Source organism: Pseudorca crassidens, chromosome 1 (assembly GCF_039906515.1).
Source record: "Pseudorca crassidens isolate mPseCra1 chromosome 1, mPseCra1.hap1, whole genome shotgun sequence".
Taxonomy (NCBI): domain Eukaryota; kingdom Metazoa; phylum Chordata; class Mammalia; order Artiodactyla; family Delphinidae; genus Pseudorca; species Pseudorca crassidens.
The window spans coordinates 84,966,022-84,983,337 of NC_090296.1; the positions used below are offsets into that span (position 1 = coordinate 84,966,022).

At 37.6% G+C, this 17,316-nt stretch overlaps 1 protein-coding gene across 4 annotated transcripts in view; it reads right to left on the reverse strand.

Moving 5' to 3' along the window:
* Nucleotides 1-17,316, reverse strand: part of INO80 (INO80 complex ATPase subunit) — a 128,809-nt gene that overhangs the window by 67,977 nt on the left and 43,516 nt on the right. For all 4 annotated transcript variants that reach the window (XM_067743657.1, XM_067743648.1, XM_067743636.1 and 1 more), the window contains exons 8-16: nt 16,101-16,154; nt 14,576-14,779; nt 11,722-11,917; nt 10,752-10,819; nt 9,452-9,661; nt 8,892-8,972; nt 7,919-8,014; nt 1,584-1,643; nt 1,000-1,142 (exon numbers count right to left, since the gene is read on the reverse strand). In XM_067743657.1, coding sequence (XP_067599758.1) covers nt 1,000-1,142; nt 1,584-1,643; nt 7,919-8,014; nt 8,892-8,972; nt 9,452-9,661; nt 10,752-10,819; nt 11,722-11,917; nt 14,576-14,779; nt 16,101-16,154 — 1,112 coding nt within the window. The remainder of the gene's footprint in view (nt 1-999; nt 1,143-1,583; nt 1,644-7,918; nt 8,015-8,891; nt 8,973-9,451; nt 9,662-10,751; nt 10,820-11,721; nt 11,918-14,575; nt 14,780-16,100; nt 16,155-17,316) is intronic.

The following is a 17,316-nucleotide window of genomic DNA, read 5'->3' on the forward strand; positions in this document are numbered from 1 at the left end:
GACGACAGGAAATTTCAAAGGAACTGACTCTATACTGAAAACGTGGTATTAGGGTATACATTAAAAAAAGCCCTCGAATAGCAGAGTAGGATCCTTTCTGGCTTGATAAAAGTCCTCTACTACCTTTGGTCAGTTTTGTTGATACAGACCATATAATTATAAAGTATTATCTACAGTAGTAGGTTTTAAAATTATTACTCTATGCGCTTCCAGTGTGAGTTTGGAGGGAGCAATGGAGAAAGAGAAAGGGTGTGAGAAGAAAATGCAATGTGAGTCTACTGCTCCTGGCCACAAGCATGCCCTACTTCAAAAGAGTAAAATATGAAATAATGCTCTTTAGAGGATGGAAAGTTCCATGGAAAATACCATCCTGCCAGTTAACGTGGACTTCTAAGAAAGCCCTATGGGCTCACCAAGAGTTAATAAAAATCCATCAAACCCAAGGTCTAATACCACTGAGTAACACTTTCTAGTCAACCACTCATTTACTATTCATTTTGGGAACTTAAAGGTATTAGAACATTTTAAACATGTAACTTCCAATAAAAGGATTCTTGGGCGTCTAATAACCATTCAGGGACTAGGATAACCTTCATAAAACAGTAGAAGCTACAATCCACATAATGTAACATTCTACTTCCTACTAAGACCTCCTGTCTAAAATAAGCCCTGAAGCAATGAGCGGACACCCCTTCCTCCACAGAAAATTTCCTTGAAGAACAAAAATCGGTTAAAATGCCATAATTATTGAATAGGGAGAAAAAAAGCTGAGGAAAATCTTTATACTCTAAACATTAATATGTATATTCCATGAAAATGCAAAAGAGAATTTATGCCTTCTGGTCAGATATACGGCTTATGCAGAGACCATAAGACCATATATAAGCCATATACCATGTTTTCAAATCTCTCTGATCTTCATTCACATGTGTGTGTATATGAGACACACATATCTATATATCCTCAGTCCACAGGCTTTATTTCTACTACTCATGTTACCTGGAACTACTCTTGAGCGCCTGAGCCTCATCCAATACCATGTACTGCCACTTGACTCGCTGGAAATACTTTACATCCTGCACCACCAGCTGGTAACTGGTGATAACCACATGGAAGGGGGCATCCTGAGTGTAGAGGGTCTTCTGCAAACATAAGAGGGCAAGGGTGAAAAGAGATACCTAACAAGTCATAATAAGACAATGAGGAATGGAATTCATTTTCTAAGGCCAAGAAGTTTAAGATAGCTCTAAAGATATACTTCTCCAATGTAGGAGATGTGCAGTGAATTAAAAGCATAACTGTTTTTAAGGTAGTTACCTTAACCACAAACCTTGTTAAAAACTAGTCTTCAGCTTATTAAAGAAAAAAGTTCTTACTTAATCCTGGACTTCAAGTCCAGCTGATTGTCTATAACAGGAAAAGCATTGTAAAAGAAAAAAAGTACACTTGCCTAGTGTCCAGAAACATATAAGAAGATTTTATGTAAGTGAAATTACTCAAATCAACTGGAGAAATAATGACTGCACATATGTGTGAACATGTATATGTGTGTGTGCATGCGTGTACAGTAAGCTGAAAGTTACCTGACTCCAGAACCTCCTGATAACTTTTCTATCATGAGGATTTCCCCAATATGGTAGCACCTGGAAAAAGGACCAATATACAGATTATTTCCTAGTGATAATCTTAAAAGTATCATCACAAATACGTTATTCAGAATGATTTTTTAAAAACCTAATAGAATGAATATAAGAGTTCCTCTTCTGTCACTGCCGCACTAGGTGCTGGACTAGCACTCCTCCTACTGACCAAGTTAAAACACAGATACAAAACATTTGTTTGAAGGCTTCAGAGACCTACTGAGTCAGTGGAGAATTATACAGCCCAGATCTAGAAAAGAGAGGAAAGCCTGGCATCTGGAACATGTTCCCCCTGTGGGTGCTGATCCTTCCCAAAAGTTCTGGTTGAGGCTGAGAAACTGAAAAGTTGTTTTTTGTTTTTGTTTTTTTTGTTTTTTTTTAAAGAGACACAGGACCACAAAACAAAAACTGTAGTTCAAGGAGGAGGGATTCTGATAACCACCCACCTCCCTGGCCTTAAGTTGGGAATCAAAAGATAGATACACAGGGTTCCCTGGTGGCACAGTGGTTGAGAGTCCGCCTGCCAATGCAGGGGACGCAGGTTCGTGCCCCGGTCTGGGAAGATCCCACATGGCACTAAGCGGCTGGGCCCGTGAGCCATGGCCGCTGAGCCTGCGCGTCCGGAGCCTGTGCTCCACAACGGGAGAGGCCACAACAGTGAGAGGCCCATGTACCACAAAAAAAAAAAAAAAAAAAAAGATAGATACACACCTGTAGTAAATGTAAACTATACATACACTTGCTTTATCAGGTACTGAATCGTGGTTTCAAATCATCTCAATTCCTGACTAGATTAAGGGGGCTTTGGATTATTATTGCCCCAGAAAAAAAATTACTATAGGCAAAAAAATCCACAACAAAACCCCAAACACACATTAATCCTCTCTCAGGAAGAAGAAAACAGTATCCAGAGCCCACAATTATCTCTACAATTTTTCCTATACAATGTCTGGCATTAAAACAAAAACAAAACAAAACAAAAAAATCAGATATGGAAAGACTAGACCACATAACTGAAAACCAACATGAAATATAGATAAAAGAAACAAACTCACAGGAGATCTAGATAACAAAAATTTTAGAAACAAACTTTAAAAAAAATGCTAGTTTTGGGCTTCCCTGGTGGCGCGGTGGTTAAGAATCTGCCTGCCAGTGCAGGGGACACGGGTTTGAGCCCTGATCTGGGAAGATCCCACATGCCGCAGAGCAACTAAACCCGTGCGCCACAACTACTGAGCCTGCGCTCTAGAGCCCGCGAGCCACAATTGCTGAGCCTGCGTGCCTAGAGCCTGTGCTCCACAGCAAAAGAAGCCACCCAATGAGAAGCTCATGCACCGCAATGAAGAGTAGCCCCCACTTGCCACAACTAGAGAGAGCCTGCGTGCAGCAATGAAGACCCAATGCTGCCAAAAAAAAAAAAAGCAAGTTTGTTCATTGAATTAAAAGATTGAGAATTTCAGTGGTATACTAGAAAGTATAAAAGAATCAAAGAGAATTTTTAGAACTGAAAAAATATAATTAAAATTAAGAATTCAATGATGAGGGCTTCCCTGGTGGTGCAGTGGCTAAGAATCCACCTGCCAATGCAGGGGACACGGGTTCGAGCTCTGGTCTGGGAGGATCTCACATGCTGCAGAGCAACTAAGCCCATGCACCACAACTGCCGAGCCTGCACTCTAGAGCCCCCGTGCCACAACTACTGAGGCCCACGTGCCTAGAGCCTGTGCTCGGCAACAGGAGAATCCACTGCAATGAGAAGCCCACGCACCGCAACAAAGAATAGCCCCTGTTCGCCACAACTAGAGACAGCCTGCATGCAGCAATGAAGACCCAACGCAGCCAAAAATAAATAAATAAAACAAATTAAAAAAAAAAAAAAAAAGTAGCCGGGGGTGGGGCGGGGAAGACACATAACATACAGAAAAACAACCATAAGAAGTAGAACTGGAAAACACAGAACATCTTTAAAGTACAAAAATTTATTTTAAAATTAAAAACAAAAAAAAGAATTCAGTGACGAGTTTAACAGCAGATAGAATCAGCTGAAGAGCTGATTAGTGAACTTGAAGAGAGGTCAGAAGGAAATATCCAGACTAAAGCATGGAGAAACAAAAGAATGCAAAATTCAGCACTTTTCTGTGATGTTTCTAAGTGTGACTTTCATTTTTTTTTATTGTTATGGGGCTCAAAGTGCTTCTAGAATCCGTAGCTTGATGTCCTTTGTTCTTTTGAAAAATGTCAGCCAAATGAAAGCACAGATATGCAAGGAGGAATGAAGATCAATGAGCAATGAATATGTAAGTAATATGAATAAATCTAAGTAAGTTTTAAATGTATAAATAATAATGTCTTCTGGGGTTTAAAATATAAAATATATACAAAAACAACAGCATGTAAGTCTAGAGAAGGCGGATGTAGTTACAGTACTCTACTAAGGTCTTTGTACTGTCTGGAAAGTATTAACAGTACTAATTTATATTACTTTTGAAAAAGTTAAGGGTGCATGTGGTATTCTCCTGGGTATCTACTGAATAACAGAATGAATATATAATTAGCAAGTTTAAAAGGGAGAGGAAAAAAAAAGGAATGATAAAATCTAATCAATCCAAAAGGATTCAAAAGGAAAAAAAAGTAAAGCTGAACAGGTGAAAGAAGCAGAAAGCAGGGACTTCCCTGGTGGCACAGTGGTTAAGACTCTGCACTCCCAATGCAGGGGGCCCGGGTTTGATCTCTGGTTGGGGAAAGAGATCCCAAATGCATGCCGCAACTAAGGAGCTGGTGAGCCGCAACTAAAGACCTGGCACTATCAAATAAATAAATAAATATTTTAAAACTAAAAACTAAAAACCATAAACACAATAACAACCCTATTTAAAAAAAGAAGTAGAAAGCAAAGAGCAAGGCAGCAGTTTTAAACACAATATATCAATAATTACATTAAAAGTAAGCACAGATATTCCAAATAAAAGGCACGAAATACACCTTAAATGTAAGGCTATAGAATGGTTAAAAGTAAAAAGACGAAAAAGATACCATGCAAATACTAGCCAAAAGAAAGCTATTTAATATCAGAGAAAATAGACTTTAAGGCAAAAGTCTTAAAGGAGGAATTTCATAGTAATAAAAGGTTCATTCACCAGGAAGATAAAATTATAAATTTGTATACATCTCACAGCCTCAAAGCAAAAACAAAAGAAAACAGAATGGATAAATCCATAATTGTTGCAAATATTAACACACCTCTTTCAGTCAGTAATAGGAGAGGCAGACAAAAAAATCAGTAAAGATAAAAAAGACCTGAACAAGTTAACAAACTTGACCTAATCAACATATATACAACACTGTATTCAACAAGTACAGAATAACTATTATTTTCAAACACACACAGGACATTTATAAAAACTGACCATATGCTGAGCTATGAAAGCAAAGCAACAAATTTCAAAGGATTAAAATAATAAAAAGCATGTTTTCTTATCAGTGGATTTAAGCTATAAATAACAAAAAGATACCTAGAAAACCATCCTTTGTGTAGAGAGTAAAAACAACACTTTTAAATAACCCATGAATCAAATAAGAACTTACAGTAGAAGCTGACAGTATTTTGCATTGTAAGATAATGAAAATGTGACACATCAAACCTTTGGATGGCTACAGTCATGCTTAGAAAGCAATACCCTAAATATACATTAGAAAAAGCTGAAAATCAACAATCTAAGCTCCATCTCAAGATGACAGAAAAAGAAAAAAGTTTACAAAAAAAGTAGACAAGAATAATAGAAGAGCAGAAATAAATGAAATACAAAACATACAGAATAGCCAATTTCAGGAATGAAAAGTGGTACATTAACTAGAGAAAAAATGTAAATCTTATTTCATGAGGAAAAGGAGGTCAGAGGCAGTAATCATACTAGAACCATAAAATGAGTGTTACTCAGACACCTGCCAAATAAAATGAACTTTCTGATGTTATCATCATAGATCTAAGTATCTTTTGAATGTAACCAGATTATAAATCTGAGCAGAGTCTACTTCTAACTATGTTCTACAGGGAAGCAAACACATTTCTGACAATTCAAAGGAGTAATGGTAATAGAAACAATGAATCAATAGAGCAGAGGTCATTAAACTTTTCCTATAAATGGCCAGATAGTAAGAATTTTAGTTTTGTAGGCCACACAGTCTCTGCCACAACTACTCAACTGTGCCTGTTGTACTGTGAATGCAGCCATAAATAATAAATAATCAAAGGTGTGGCTGTATTCCAATATACATGTATTTAAATTTCATATATCATTTGCTACGAAATATTTTTTAATCAACAATTTTAAAAAGTAAAAACTATTCTTAGCTCATAAGCTGCACAAAAGAACACGTGGTGGATTCCTCAATAAGTTAAATATAAAGTGACTTAGCAATTCCACTCCTAGGTCTATACCCAAAAGAACTGAAAACAGGACAGGTGTTCAAATAAAAACCTGTACATGAATGTTTATAGCAGCACTATTAACAATAGCCAAAAGGAACAACCAAAATACCCATCAACAGATGAATGGATAAACAAAATACAGTATACCCAGATAATGAAATATTATTCACTATAATATTATATGTTATAATATTATGACTGAAATATTATTCAGTCATAAAAGGAATGAAGTGCTGATACATGTTACAACATGATGAACCTTGAAAAACCTACTAAGTGAAAAGCAGCAGCCAGACATAAAAGGCCACATTCCAGGTATACAAAATATTCACAATAACCAAACCACAGAGACATAAAGCAGATTTGTGGTAGCCAGGGACAAGAGGGAAAGTGAAATAGGGAGTGACTGCTTAATGGGAAGGAGATTTCTGTTTGGTATAATGATAAAATTCTGCAATACGATAGCAGTGATTATTGTACCACACTGTAAGTATACTTAATACTACAGAATTGTACACTTTCAATTGGCCCACAGGCCATATTTTACTGACCCCTAGACTAGAGCTTCAAAAGGAAACTCCACGTGCAAATGAAAACTCAGTGTCAGGCATGGGTATAAAGTCAAAGGAGAGGTACCAATGACGTAAGTAGTACTACATTGCCATCTATCGGCCAGTGAAGGAAATATTGAAAACTTTAGTGGTTTGGAAGAAAATTTTAAGACAATTTTTCAAGCTCCTAATTGTTTGACATGTACTAAACGACAATAACAACAACAAGAAAGCAGAAAAAAGATGAGGGGCTCCTTATTCAATGTGAAAAAACCCTAGAGAAAATATTCAATAAATTGCCTTAGAACGATCTCACCTCCTTCGAAAGTTAAGAATGAGTCAGCCAAGCTAAAAGCCATATACCTAATGTGCCTTGTAAACAGTTCCTAAGTCTATTAATTCAGCCGCAAAGGTGGGGCCACAGACACAAAGGTGCCCCAAAGTGGAATATCCCAGACATGTCCCTATTCCTTATAAAGTATAAGCCAGAAAAACACCTCCCCCATGACCTCTTAAATTGCATAGAACCCATGATTATTATGGAGACCCAAGATCAGAGATCATGTCAATATCTCTTGATACATATCTCCAAAAAATCCTCCTTACCATGCAACTTCATTATCATTATATTCCTTTAGGGACAAAACAAATATTTAACTCATTTCCTTCTTTTTACTTGCAAATAATATAAAAAATCCTACCCATTCTTTCTTACATCCCAACAACTTTGCATAATTAAATCCCTATTTAAATCTTGTCCATACTTGATGCAGCATATTTCCCTGCTGATCACATCCTACCTAAATCTCAATTCTTTTCCTCTGAATTAGTTAAATGCAACTCTCACATTATCTACCTTAGACATTATAATCTGGACCAAGACTGAAGAGCTGGCTTTGGAGTGTCAAGAAAATAGATAATCTATGAATAAATTTGAAGGGGGAGGAGTGTGGACAACAATGCCATAAATTACAGTATATGTACCTTGATTTATCAAAACCTATATTAAGCCAGCAACGCAGACATTTTCTATTATGGCAGTACAACTAGGAGCTACAATTCATGTCGTCAATGCAGCAAATCACTCAAACTGGACTTTGTCTTTCTCATAAAACATAAGGATGTAATATGCTCTTTTATTGCTCCCATCAGTAACTTTGATAGGAAATGTATGCAAGGTTATTTTGAAAAAAAATGCAAGAAATTAAAAGCTATTATGAGCAATTAAGTAAGTAAGGCAGCAAAAAAGGAGTCAGAAAGTTTATTTTAAAAAGCAAGAGAATTTTGTTGATTTTTACCTTAAATTTAGGAACAAATCTAGTAAACTCCTGGTGCCAATTGTTAAGTGTAGAAGCAGGTGAAATTATTAAGAAAGGTCCCCAAATGTTCTCTCTCTGAAACAGAAAAACTGGGTCAGCCAACTGCAGGAAAACTGAAGAAATTTAATTCAAAATTATAATTAACGACAAGAGGAGTTTAAGAATAGGAGATGCATTACAACAAGAGAAATGGTTCGTATCTCCCATACCTGCACACTCAATGATAATATCCTATGTTAAGAAAAATAATATTCTATGTTAATAATAACACAGGCAAGGAAGTTGCTCGCACACACCTTGAGGAAAAAAAAACCAAGCAATTACTCCCCACCCGCCCTTACGGGTCTTAGTTTATATCATTCACAAAGCACTTATGACATACTGACTTGTATGTGTTGCTTTTCCTTATACTAGATGATCACAACTATTTTACTATTATTTAATTGGTATAGAGTTTTCTGCATTTTTCAAAATGCTTTCACGCATTTCTTCTCATTTAATTCTCACAAATTTCCTGTAAGGCAGATAGTATCCCCACTTTGCAGAAGTGGAAACTAAACCTCACAGAGTTAAAGTGAAGTCAGGTCAAAAGAGGCTAAGTGAATTGTCCAAGTTTACACTGCTAGTAAGCACAGAGCTGAGATGTGAAACCAGGTCTTCTGATCTAACTAACTACAGTGTTTTTGCCACTACAATGGTGGTTCTCTACAGAAGTGGGAGATGGGGAATGAAAACACACATGCTTAGAAACTGTCCTAGTCTTCTTGAAAACCAGAATGTTTCACCACACTGTATCACCCACCCTGTAAAGGCCTTGAAGGCAAGGAGCAAGTCCTACTGTCTTGGTGTGCTACAGAGTCTAGCGTACTGCTTGATAATGGCTGATTCTCAATAGAAAATGACCCTAGGATGGACAGAGAGGAAGAAGAAAAGACTGCATGCATCTACCCACCTCAGCCAGATGGGCAAGGAGGGCAATGCTCTGTACTGTCTTACCAAGTCCCATTTCATCGGCAAGAATGCCATTAATACCCTGGAAAAAAAATACACATAGTCAACACCTCTCACATTGCATTACACAGGGTTCAACTTACTGCCAAAAAGAACTACCCAAAATGTCAGATTTGTTCAAACGAAAGTGACTAGAGATACCCAGCTTCAGCACTATTACTACTGTAATGATTCCTTTTGCCAGTTCCACAGCTACAACTCTGAATCATGAGACAAACACGCCAAAGCCAGTTTTTCAGCTAATCTAATCCAGGTACAAGTAATCAGGTTTATTACTAAGACTACTTAAGACAAACTTTATACATGATGCAAATAATCCCCAATAAAATCTCCAGGTTAGAAATATATAGACATCTTTCTGATTCTTGTCAAACGATAAAGCTTTTTAAAAAGGATGAAATCTAAAACATTATCTTGTGCTCATTTCACAATACACTGAACCAACGACTTTAGGAAAACAGATAACAAAACAGAGTGGGTATGAATAGTTCTAAAATTTACCTGTTCATAGAGATTTGCCAACCAATTCATGCCTTTCAGCTGATAACCTTTTAATTTGCCATTAAAAATTGTAGGCTGTGGAATATCCTCACCAGCCCGGATAGATGGGTTTGCCAGGCTATAACTCTCCCCAAACCCAGTGCCAGACTTGTTTGCTGCCCGTAGGGCAGCTGCTCGACTTTCTTTTGCATCTTCATCAAATGACCTTGTCTGGAAAATAAAAATATATTAGAAGAAATATATAAGAGGAAAATAATTAAATTCAAATAAAATTCATAATGCCAATATATCTAACTTGTGCTAGTTCGAACAAACTTTCCGATAATATAATGTAATATATTACATGTAAGCATAATACACTTGACTCTTGAACAACATGGGTTTGAACTGTGTGGGTCAACTGATACGTGAAGTTTTTTCACTAAGTATGTGCAGGAGTACTACTTGATCCTGTGGTTGGTTGGATATGTGGATGTGGATCCATAGGTATGGAGGGCTCACTGTAAAGTTATACAAAGATTTTTGACTGCAGGGTGGGTCGGCACCCCTAACTCCCAGAGTTACTCAAGGGTCAAGTGTAAAGTATATTACTAATATTTTAAAATTATTTTAACAATTATATTGAGAATACATTTCTGATAGACAGGCAGTAAGCCATATTACACAATTACTTGCTTCATCAATGAATTTACTAAGATTTGATATAAAACCTGTTTGATTGGTTGGGGTTGGTGAGGAATAGGTTGAGTTTGTCTCTATCCTTGATTTGGACCCTGTCAAAGTTACACAGGGGCTCCTATGCAGTATATTAAACTGTATTTTCCTTACTTAATTTGATCTAACTGCAGTTTCTTTCTGATTTCATTAAATGTCACTATATCATGAACAAGCAAGTTATTACTAAAGTAAAAGAAGGTGCTAACTTAGCAGTTTTAATACATGATATAACTTTCTTAACATGCAACAGTGTGGACTTTTTCACTAAACAACCATGATCCACTTCATTCTATATTACCCATGATCACCAGGAAGGACAGAAGAAAAAAAATAGACAAACTGTCTTAGCGTCAATCAACACATTCTTAAAGCTCAGACAAGTGAATGCTCGTTTCCCATCTTTCCTCAGGTATTCCTCTATTACTCTAAAGTAAATAGAGACACACACCCCCCCAAATGCAGTCACATACACATGTACACATCCATTAATGTTTTTAACTGAAAATATGATTAAGATTAAAGGAAGACCACCTAAGTAAAAAGTTGTATTTCCAGGGCCCAACATTTCACTTTTAAGACTCACCCGCGCCTGATGAATATGGTAAGCATTTTCAGCATTCTTCAGGGCCTGGGCTTTGAAATGGTTACTATCTGAAAAGGGAAACGTGTACATCATAACACCTCATTAACTGATCTCCTTTAAGGATGCAATTTATACTAGCATATGTGGATCCCTGACGCCCACATTCTATTTATCCCTAAGTTCACAGAGGGTGAGGGAGAAGAAAGGCTCAAATTACTTGACAGAGGTAAGGACTTGGAAGTGGCAATGGAGGCAGAGGGCTGCCATGGTCTCTAGGAGCCAAAGCCAGCTCACAAAAGCCACCTCACAAAAGCCACCAGGAGACTGAGCCCCAGTCTCCCAATCCTGCGTTTCTTGCACGAAGCAATGCCGATGCCGGGAAAAGCAAGACAATGAGGATTCAAAATTGTAATACATTTACACCAGGTGATTCCAAAAGAAGAAACAGAGACTGTGTAAATCCCAACATAATCTGAAGCACTCTCATTTTCTCTTATTCTTACTCAACATGATCTTGACCACTATTCTCTGCGAACTTCCTCTCAAACTTTACCCCAATTCCTCCCTCTCTGTGTGGTCACAAAAATGCCAAAACAGTCTCTTCTCATGCTTTACTCACATCACCAAGAATCCTGTTATGTGAGAGATGATTTTCTCTAATTAGATATGTTCACTGAATTCTTCTGATACAATATCTTTTATTTCTACGAACAAATCAACACACAAAATATTCCCAAATTTGCAAGATCATATAACCACACCCTTTCTTTTTCAAATTCTTTAATAAAAGTTTTTTATATGCTTATTTTATACAAACATTCACACTTCCCCTACTCCAATAAAATAAATCCCCCTTTTGATCAATATTACCTATTGATCAAGACAAAACGTGCAAGAATTAATGAGTATAACCTGAGATATGAAAAAATTTTGGGTATCTCCTTCCTCCCATTCCTGATTCAGGACTCACCATAATCCTCCTGTGTGATGTTAACTACCACCCCTCCACCAATGTCAATTTGTCTCTGTGTAGAACTATCTTCCAGTTTCCTTAAGATTTCTTCCTGGATCCCATCGTGACCCATGTCTCGTTTGCGACTCATGAAATGGGCATACAACTCTGTCTGGGTGATGAGGAAGTTCAGTTTTCGCTGCTGCCTCTTGGCCTAAAGGGGAAAAAAGATGAAAGTGAAAAGAGTCAAATCACCAATCACATACAAGGGTAGTCAACAGAATTCACTATACATAGTTTGCAAACAATTCCTTTACAAAGTATTTACCTTTAGAAAGGTAAAAATTGTTAATGAACAAATTTTATTATAACTAAGTCAGTGGTACTAAACGCAAGGAATAATCTTCATTTATAGCCTAATAATAACCTATGTTTTGCTCTCCTTTACAAAATAAAATCTTTTTTCCACTAGGCTTCTGTCTAAAATGCTTATTTCTTTACTGTATTACTTTTCTTTAATGGCACTGAGATACCAACTAAATTCAAACAACATGCTTTACTTAATAACTTGGGTGATAAATACACGTGTACAGCTTTATTATTTTTAAAAACATAAATGTGTCCAAAAATCTTCTCTAACACCGAAAGGCAAAATAAATGACGAAGAGCTATAAATTATTCTGAAAGTCAATGAAGGAGGTATATGAGAATAAGAAGCCCATGAAAAAAGAAAATGCTCCCCAAAACAGCCTACTGTTCATCTGTGATAATGATAGCTATAAAACATGAATATAGACCAAATACAAAATCACAAGCACATATACCTTTTTTTAAAATATGAGAAAGCTAAATTCAAAGTGCCTCTGAAATAACCTAGTAAGAAAAATAATCATTGTCAGTAAAAATAATTCTTCAAGATAAACAATAAAATGAGTAAGCAAATGATTCAAAAGACTGAATTATATGAAATACAGCATACACAATAAATACCAAATCAAAGAATCATTATTCTGCATGAACTATTTTATAATAAAATTCATATGAAGTATACTTGATTTATCCTTGATCCACCTCCACAAGAGAAAAACAACAATAAAATAAGGAACATGGCCAGGAAGGACATAAGTCCCAAAGTATGCTACGCAAAACTAGACTTTCTCCTTAAGGTTTTATAACACTTTAGCCAAATTCAGATTAGAAAAAAAAATCTGAGAGTTTGAGAGAAAACTGATTTATTTTCATAAAGGATACAGATGTTCATGTTCTAAAGCTAAAGTACTGTCAAGAAAACCTTTCTAGGAACTTCTCTGGTGGTCCAGTGGTTGAGATTCCGTGCTTCCACTGCAGGGGGCATGGGTTCATTCCCTGGTGGGGAAACTAAGACCCCGCAAGAGGCACAGTGCAGCCAAAAATTAAAAGAAAACCTTTCTAAATTAAACCATAAAAAGTAACATTTTCTTTAACTTTAAGGAAGTCAACTACTATGTGCCTAAATGAAGAAGGCAAATTAAGGGAACAAGGATACATCAAAAATGTCTTAATTCAAAAATTCAGAGAAAAAGACACATAAGTCAACATAATCACAGATGAAAGCCTCATCAGTTAGCTATCAACATAACTGAGAGAATGTCTCACAAACCTAGATCATAAGCCAAGTCAGTTTCAAAACTTCAAGATCTGTGACTAACTCAAATGCCTCTAAACTCAGTGAGCAAATATTTCCATTAGCATCAAAAGTTTACTAACTCAATAATATGTTTATCTTCCAGGCAAAGAAACAAGTCACCCAGGGACTTAAGAGAACTGGGCAAAATCCATATTCCCCCTCAAAGGCATGAGACAGGAGGGAAGAGAACTCCAAAGAGTCTCCACGGCTCTGCTTTAACAGGAGTACTACCTATACCCGAAAGAAAACATTCAATCCTGATTCCCTTCCTCCTCCAGACCTCAACTGTCCTTCCACTCATCCCAATGGGCTTACCAATGGCAACATAATAACTCTGTCCTCTTAATCTCTCCTCTTGCTTCCCTGAATAATACTCTCAGCTGATACCAAGCTTAGCAAGAGAACTGACTGCAAGTTAAAACAGAAAAGTAGGCGGCAGCAGGTGGGGAGGGGGGAGGTGTCTCAGAAAACTGAGCTAGTTGTCCATTGTCCCTATCTGGCCCTAAATTTGGCAACCAGCCCTCATCTTCCAACAAATCGAAATTACAGCCAGCATCTGGAACCAAGCCCAGATAAGCTCTAAGCTGTTTTCTTTTTCTTTCATTCCTTTTCTTTTTTTGTGGGGGAAGGCTGGGGAAGGGTGTCCTCCAGAAATATTCAAAAGAATAAGGCTACAAAGAATAGAGGAAACGGGGACTTCCCTGGTGGCGCAGTGGTTACGAATCCGCCTGCCAACGCAGGGGACACACGTTCAAGTCCTGGTCTGGGAAGATCCCACATGCCGCGGAGCAACAAAGCCCGTGTGTCACAACTACTGAAGCTTGCACGCCTAGAGCCCGTGCTCTGCAACAAGAGAAGCCACTGCAATGAGAAGCCCACGCACCGCAACGAAGAGTGGCCCCCACCTGCCGCAACTAGAGGAAGGCCACGTTCAGCAACGAAGACCCAACACAGCCAAAAATAAATAAAATTAAAAAAAAAAAAAAAGAAGGGAGGAAGTGAGCACAGAAGAGGGGTGAAGGCCAGGGAGAGGGCCTTACTAAAAGAATAAAAACAGAACTGATTTACTGGACTAAAATCAAGTTATGTCTTAAAATATGTTTTCAAACATTTCATTAGTTAGATTTATAACTTATGAAATGCTAACCAATCTCTTAATATGGCTGCAGCAATTATGGTTTTCAAAATTTCATGCTATTGCCCTACCTCCCGCATTTCTTCATCCAACTTCCGCTGCTCCAAGGCTTCCTTCTCTGCACGTTTGCGGTGTTCCTTCTCCACCTTCTCATACTTCTTCCAGTACAGAAGCATTTCCTTGGTGAGGCGGCGAGCACGAGGTAAGGTCTCCTTACAGTTTTTCTGGGCCTGCAAGGCAGCTCGTCGCACCTCCTTCATGCATTGGTGGGCGAGCTGCAAGTGACAACAATGTTATCACATTGGAGGAGGACCAACACCAGGGCCAGTTCTCCCTGGACTCTAAACCACAACATCCCTCAACCTGTTCAGGGCATATAGTCCTCCTATGGCCACATCTCTTTCTCCCTAATCTGATTAACGTCTCTATACAGTCCTATGAGCCAGTCCCAGACCATTCTAAGCTTAACATATATTAAACTAATTCATTCTCCACAAAAACACTGTGAAGTTGATATTTTATATATAGATGAGGAAATGAGGATGAGTGACTAGCCCAGGGAAACACAACTAGTAAGGTTACCTCATCTAATTCTCACAATACCCAAAGAAAGTTGCATTAATTCCCTCTAAGGGAAAGTATTAATACCATCATTTCTTAGATGAAGAGACTGAGCACAGGATGACGGCATGATTTGCCCAAGGAATTAGCAGTTGGCTATGGTCTTACCCCCCAAAATTTGAAAACCAGAAATGCGAGGAAGAGCAATTTTATTTTTAAAATAGATTGAAAAAGAAATGGAACTGAGTTATTTGTAGTGAGGTGGATGGACCTAGAGCCTGTCATACAGAGTGAAGTAAGTCAGAAAGAGAGAAACAAATACCGTATGCTAACACATATATATGGAATCTAAAAAACAAGGTTCTAACGAACCTAGGGGCAGGACAGGGATAAAGACGCAGACGTCACCACCTAGAGAGGTGGGATAGCGAGGGTGTGAGGGAGGGAGATGCAAGAGGGAAGAGATATGGGGACATGTGTATATGTATACCTGATTCACTTTGTTATAAAGCAGAAGCTGACACACCATTGTAAAGCAATTATACTCTAATAAAGATTTTTTTTAAAAAAAGAAAAAGACACAGACGTAGAGAATGGACTTGAGGACACGGGGTGGGGGAAGGGTAAGCCAGGACGAAGTGAGAGAGTAGCACTGACATATATACACTACCAAACATAAAACAGATAGCTAGTGGGAAGCAGCCGCATCACACAGGGAGATCAGTTCGGTGCTTTGTGACCACCTAGGGGGTGGGCTAAGGAGGGTGGGAGGAGACGCAAGAGGGAGGAGATATGGGGATATATGTATACATAGAGCTGATTCACTTTGTTATACTGCAGAAGCTGAAACAACATTGTAAAGCAATTATACTCCAATAAAGATGTTAAAAGAAAATAGATTGAGAACATTTAGAAATTCTCTTAAGTACTATTAGATTAAGTATCAACAGGTCACAAGAGACAAGAGCAGCAACCATAGATCTAAATAATAAGAACACATTCCAGCAAAACATAAAATGGGAAATATAATCGTACCTTGCGGCTATTGGTGAGAAACAGGTTACGAGCTGAAGCTTTCTGCTTGTTGGCCTAAAATAGTTAAAAACAATAATTCATTTAGGATTCTTTTTTGAAATACAATTGTGTAGACTGGCACCGTACTTTACTGATCTCCTCAAAGATTAAAAAATAAAATGCCAAACCAAGCGTAGTCAAAATACATTACTTCTTTCAATTAAAATAAAATACATTACTTCTAAGAGTCACCCAAATGTACCAACTCAGAACCACACATAAAGCTCCTAAAGCCTCATTAAAAAAAATAAACTGGTGTTGTATCTGCCTTAAATTGAGTCTTCTGTATCCTTCTGGAAAGAATTTAAGCTATATTTAAGGCTTGAAGTGAACTAGGAAAATGTAACAACATACCCTAATCCTAGCACCACCCTGATTTAGAACACTGCTTTCTAGGGCCAATATGCAAAGAAGCTGAGACAGCAGGGCACTCAGATACAAAAATCATTAGGAGAAAGGTAAACTAGCTTCTTAGTTTGTGATTCTAGCCCTACCTCCAGCCAAGGCAAACCCACTGCCACTATTATTCAATTTTTACCACCACTTGACCTCATCTTCTTCAACAAAAATTCCAAGGCAGACCTAACACAATATGACTCAGCAGCCCACAACCAAGTCCCAAGCTGCTTATTATGTCTACCACTTCAGTTAAAAAAAAACTAGCTTCAATAAAGAAACCTGATTTTAACCATGATGGTCCATTTATTTGATGTGGGAAAGAAGAGGCAGAGCTGAGTGGCTCTCTGACTATTAAAGAGATCTCCCCCAGACTGTAAAGAAACAATGGGTGCGAAGTTATACAAAGGGCCTGAAAGCCATTTCGATAATAATCCCACCTCAGACTGTCTGACTAAGGGAATTTTTAGGGCTTTTAATAAAAACTTTCTCTAATTCTAAAGCAACTATTGCCACTTTAAAGATAAAAATCTCAAATATTCCCACTGAATTCCTTATCATCAGAGGGCATCATCTGAAGCCTCTTCAAGTATGAAACAAGTTTTTCTGTAACTTTTCCCATCACGAATGTTCATACAAAGTCAACAGGCACATGAAAAGGTGCTCAACATCACTAATTATCATAGAAATTCAGTCAAAATAAAAATGAGATATCACCTCATACCTGTCAGAATGGCTACCATCAAGAGGACCACAAATAAATGTTGGAGAGGATATGGAA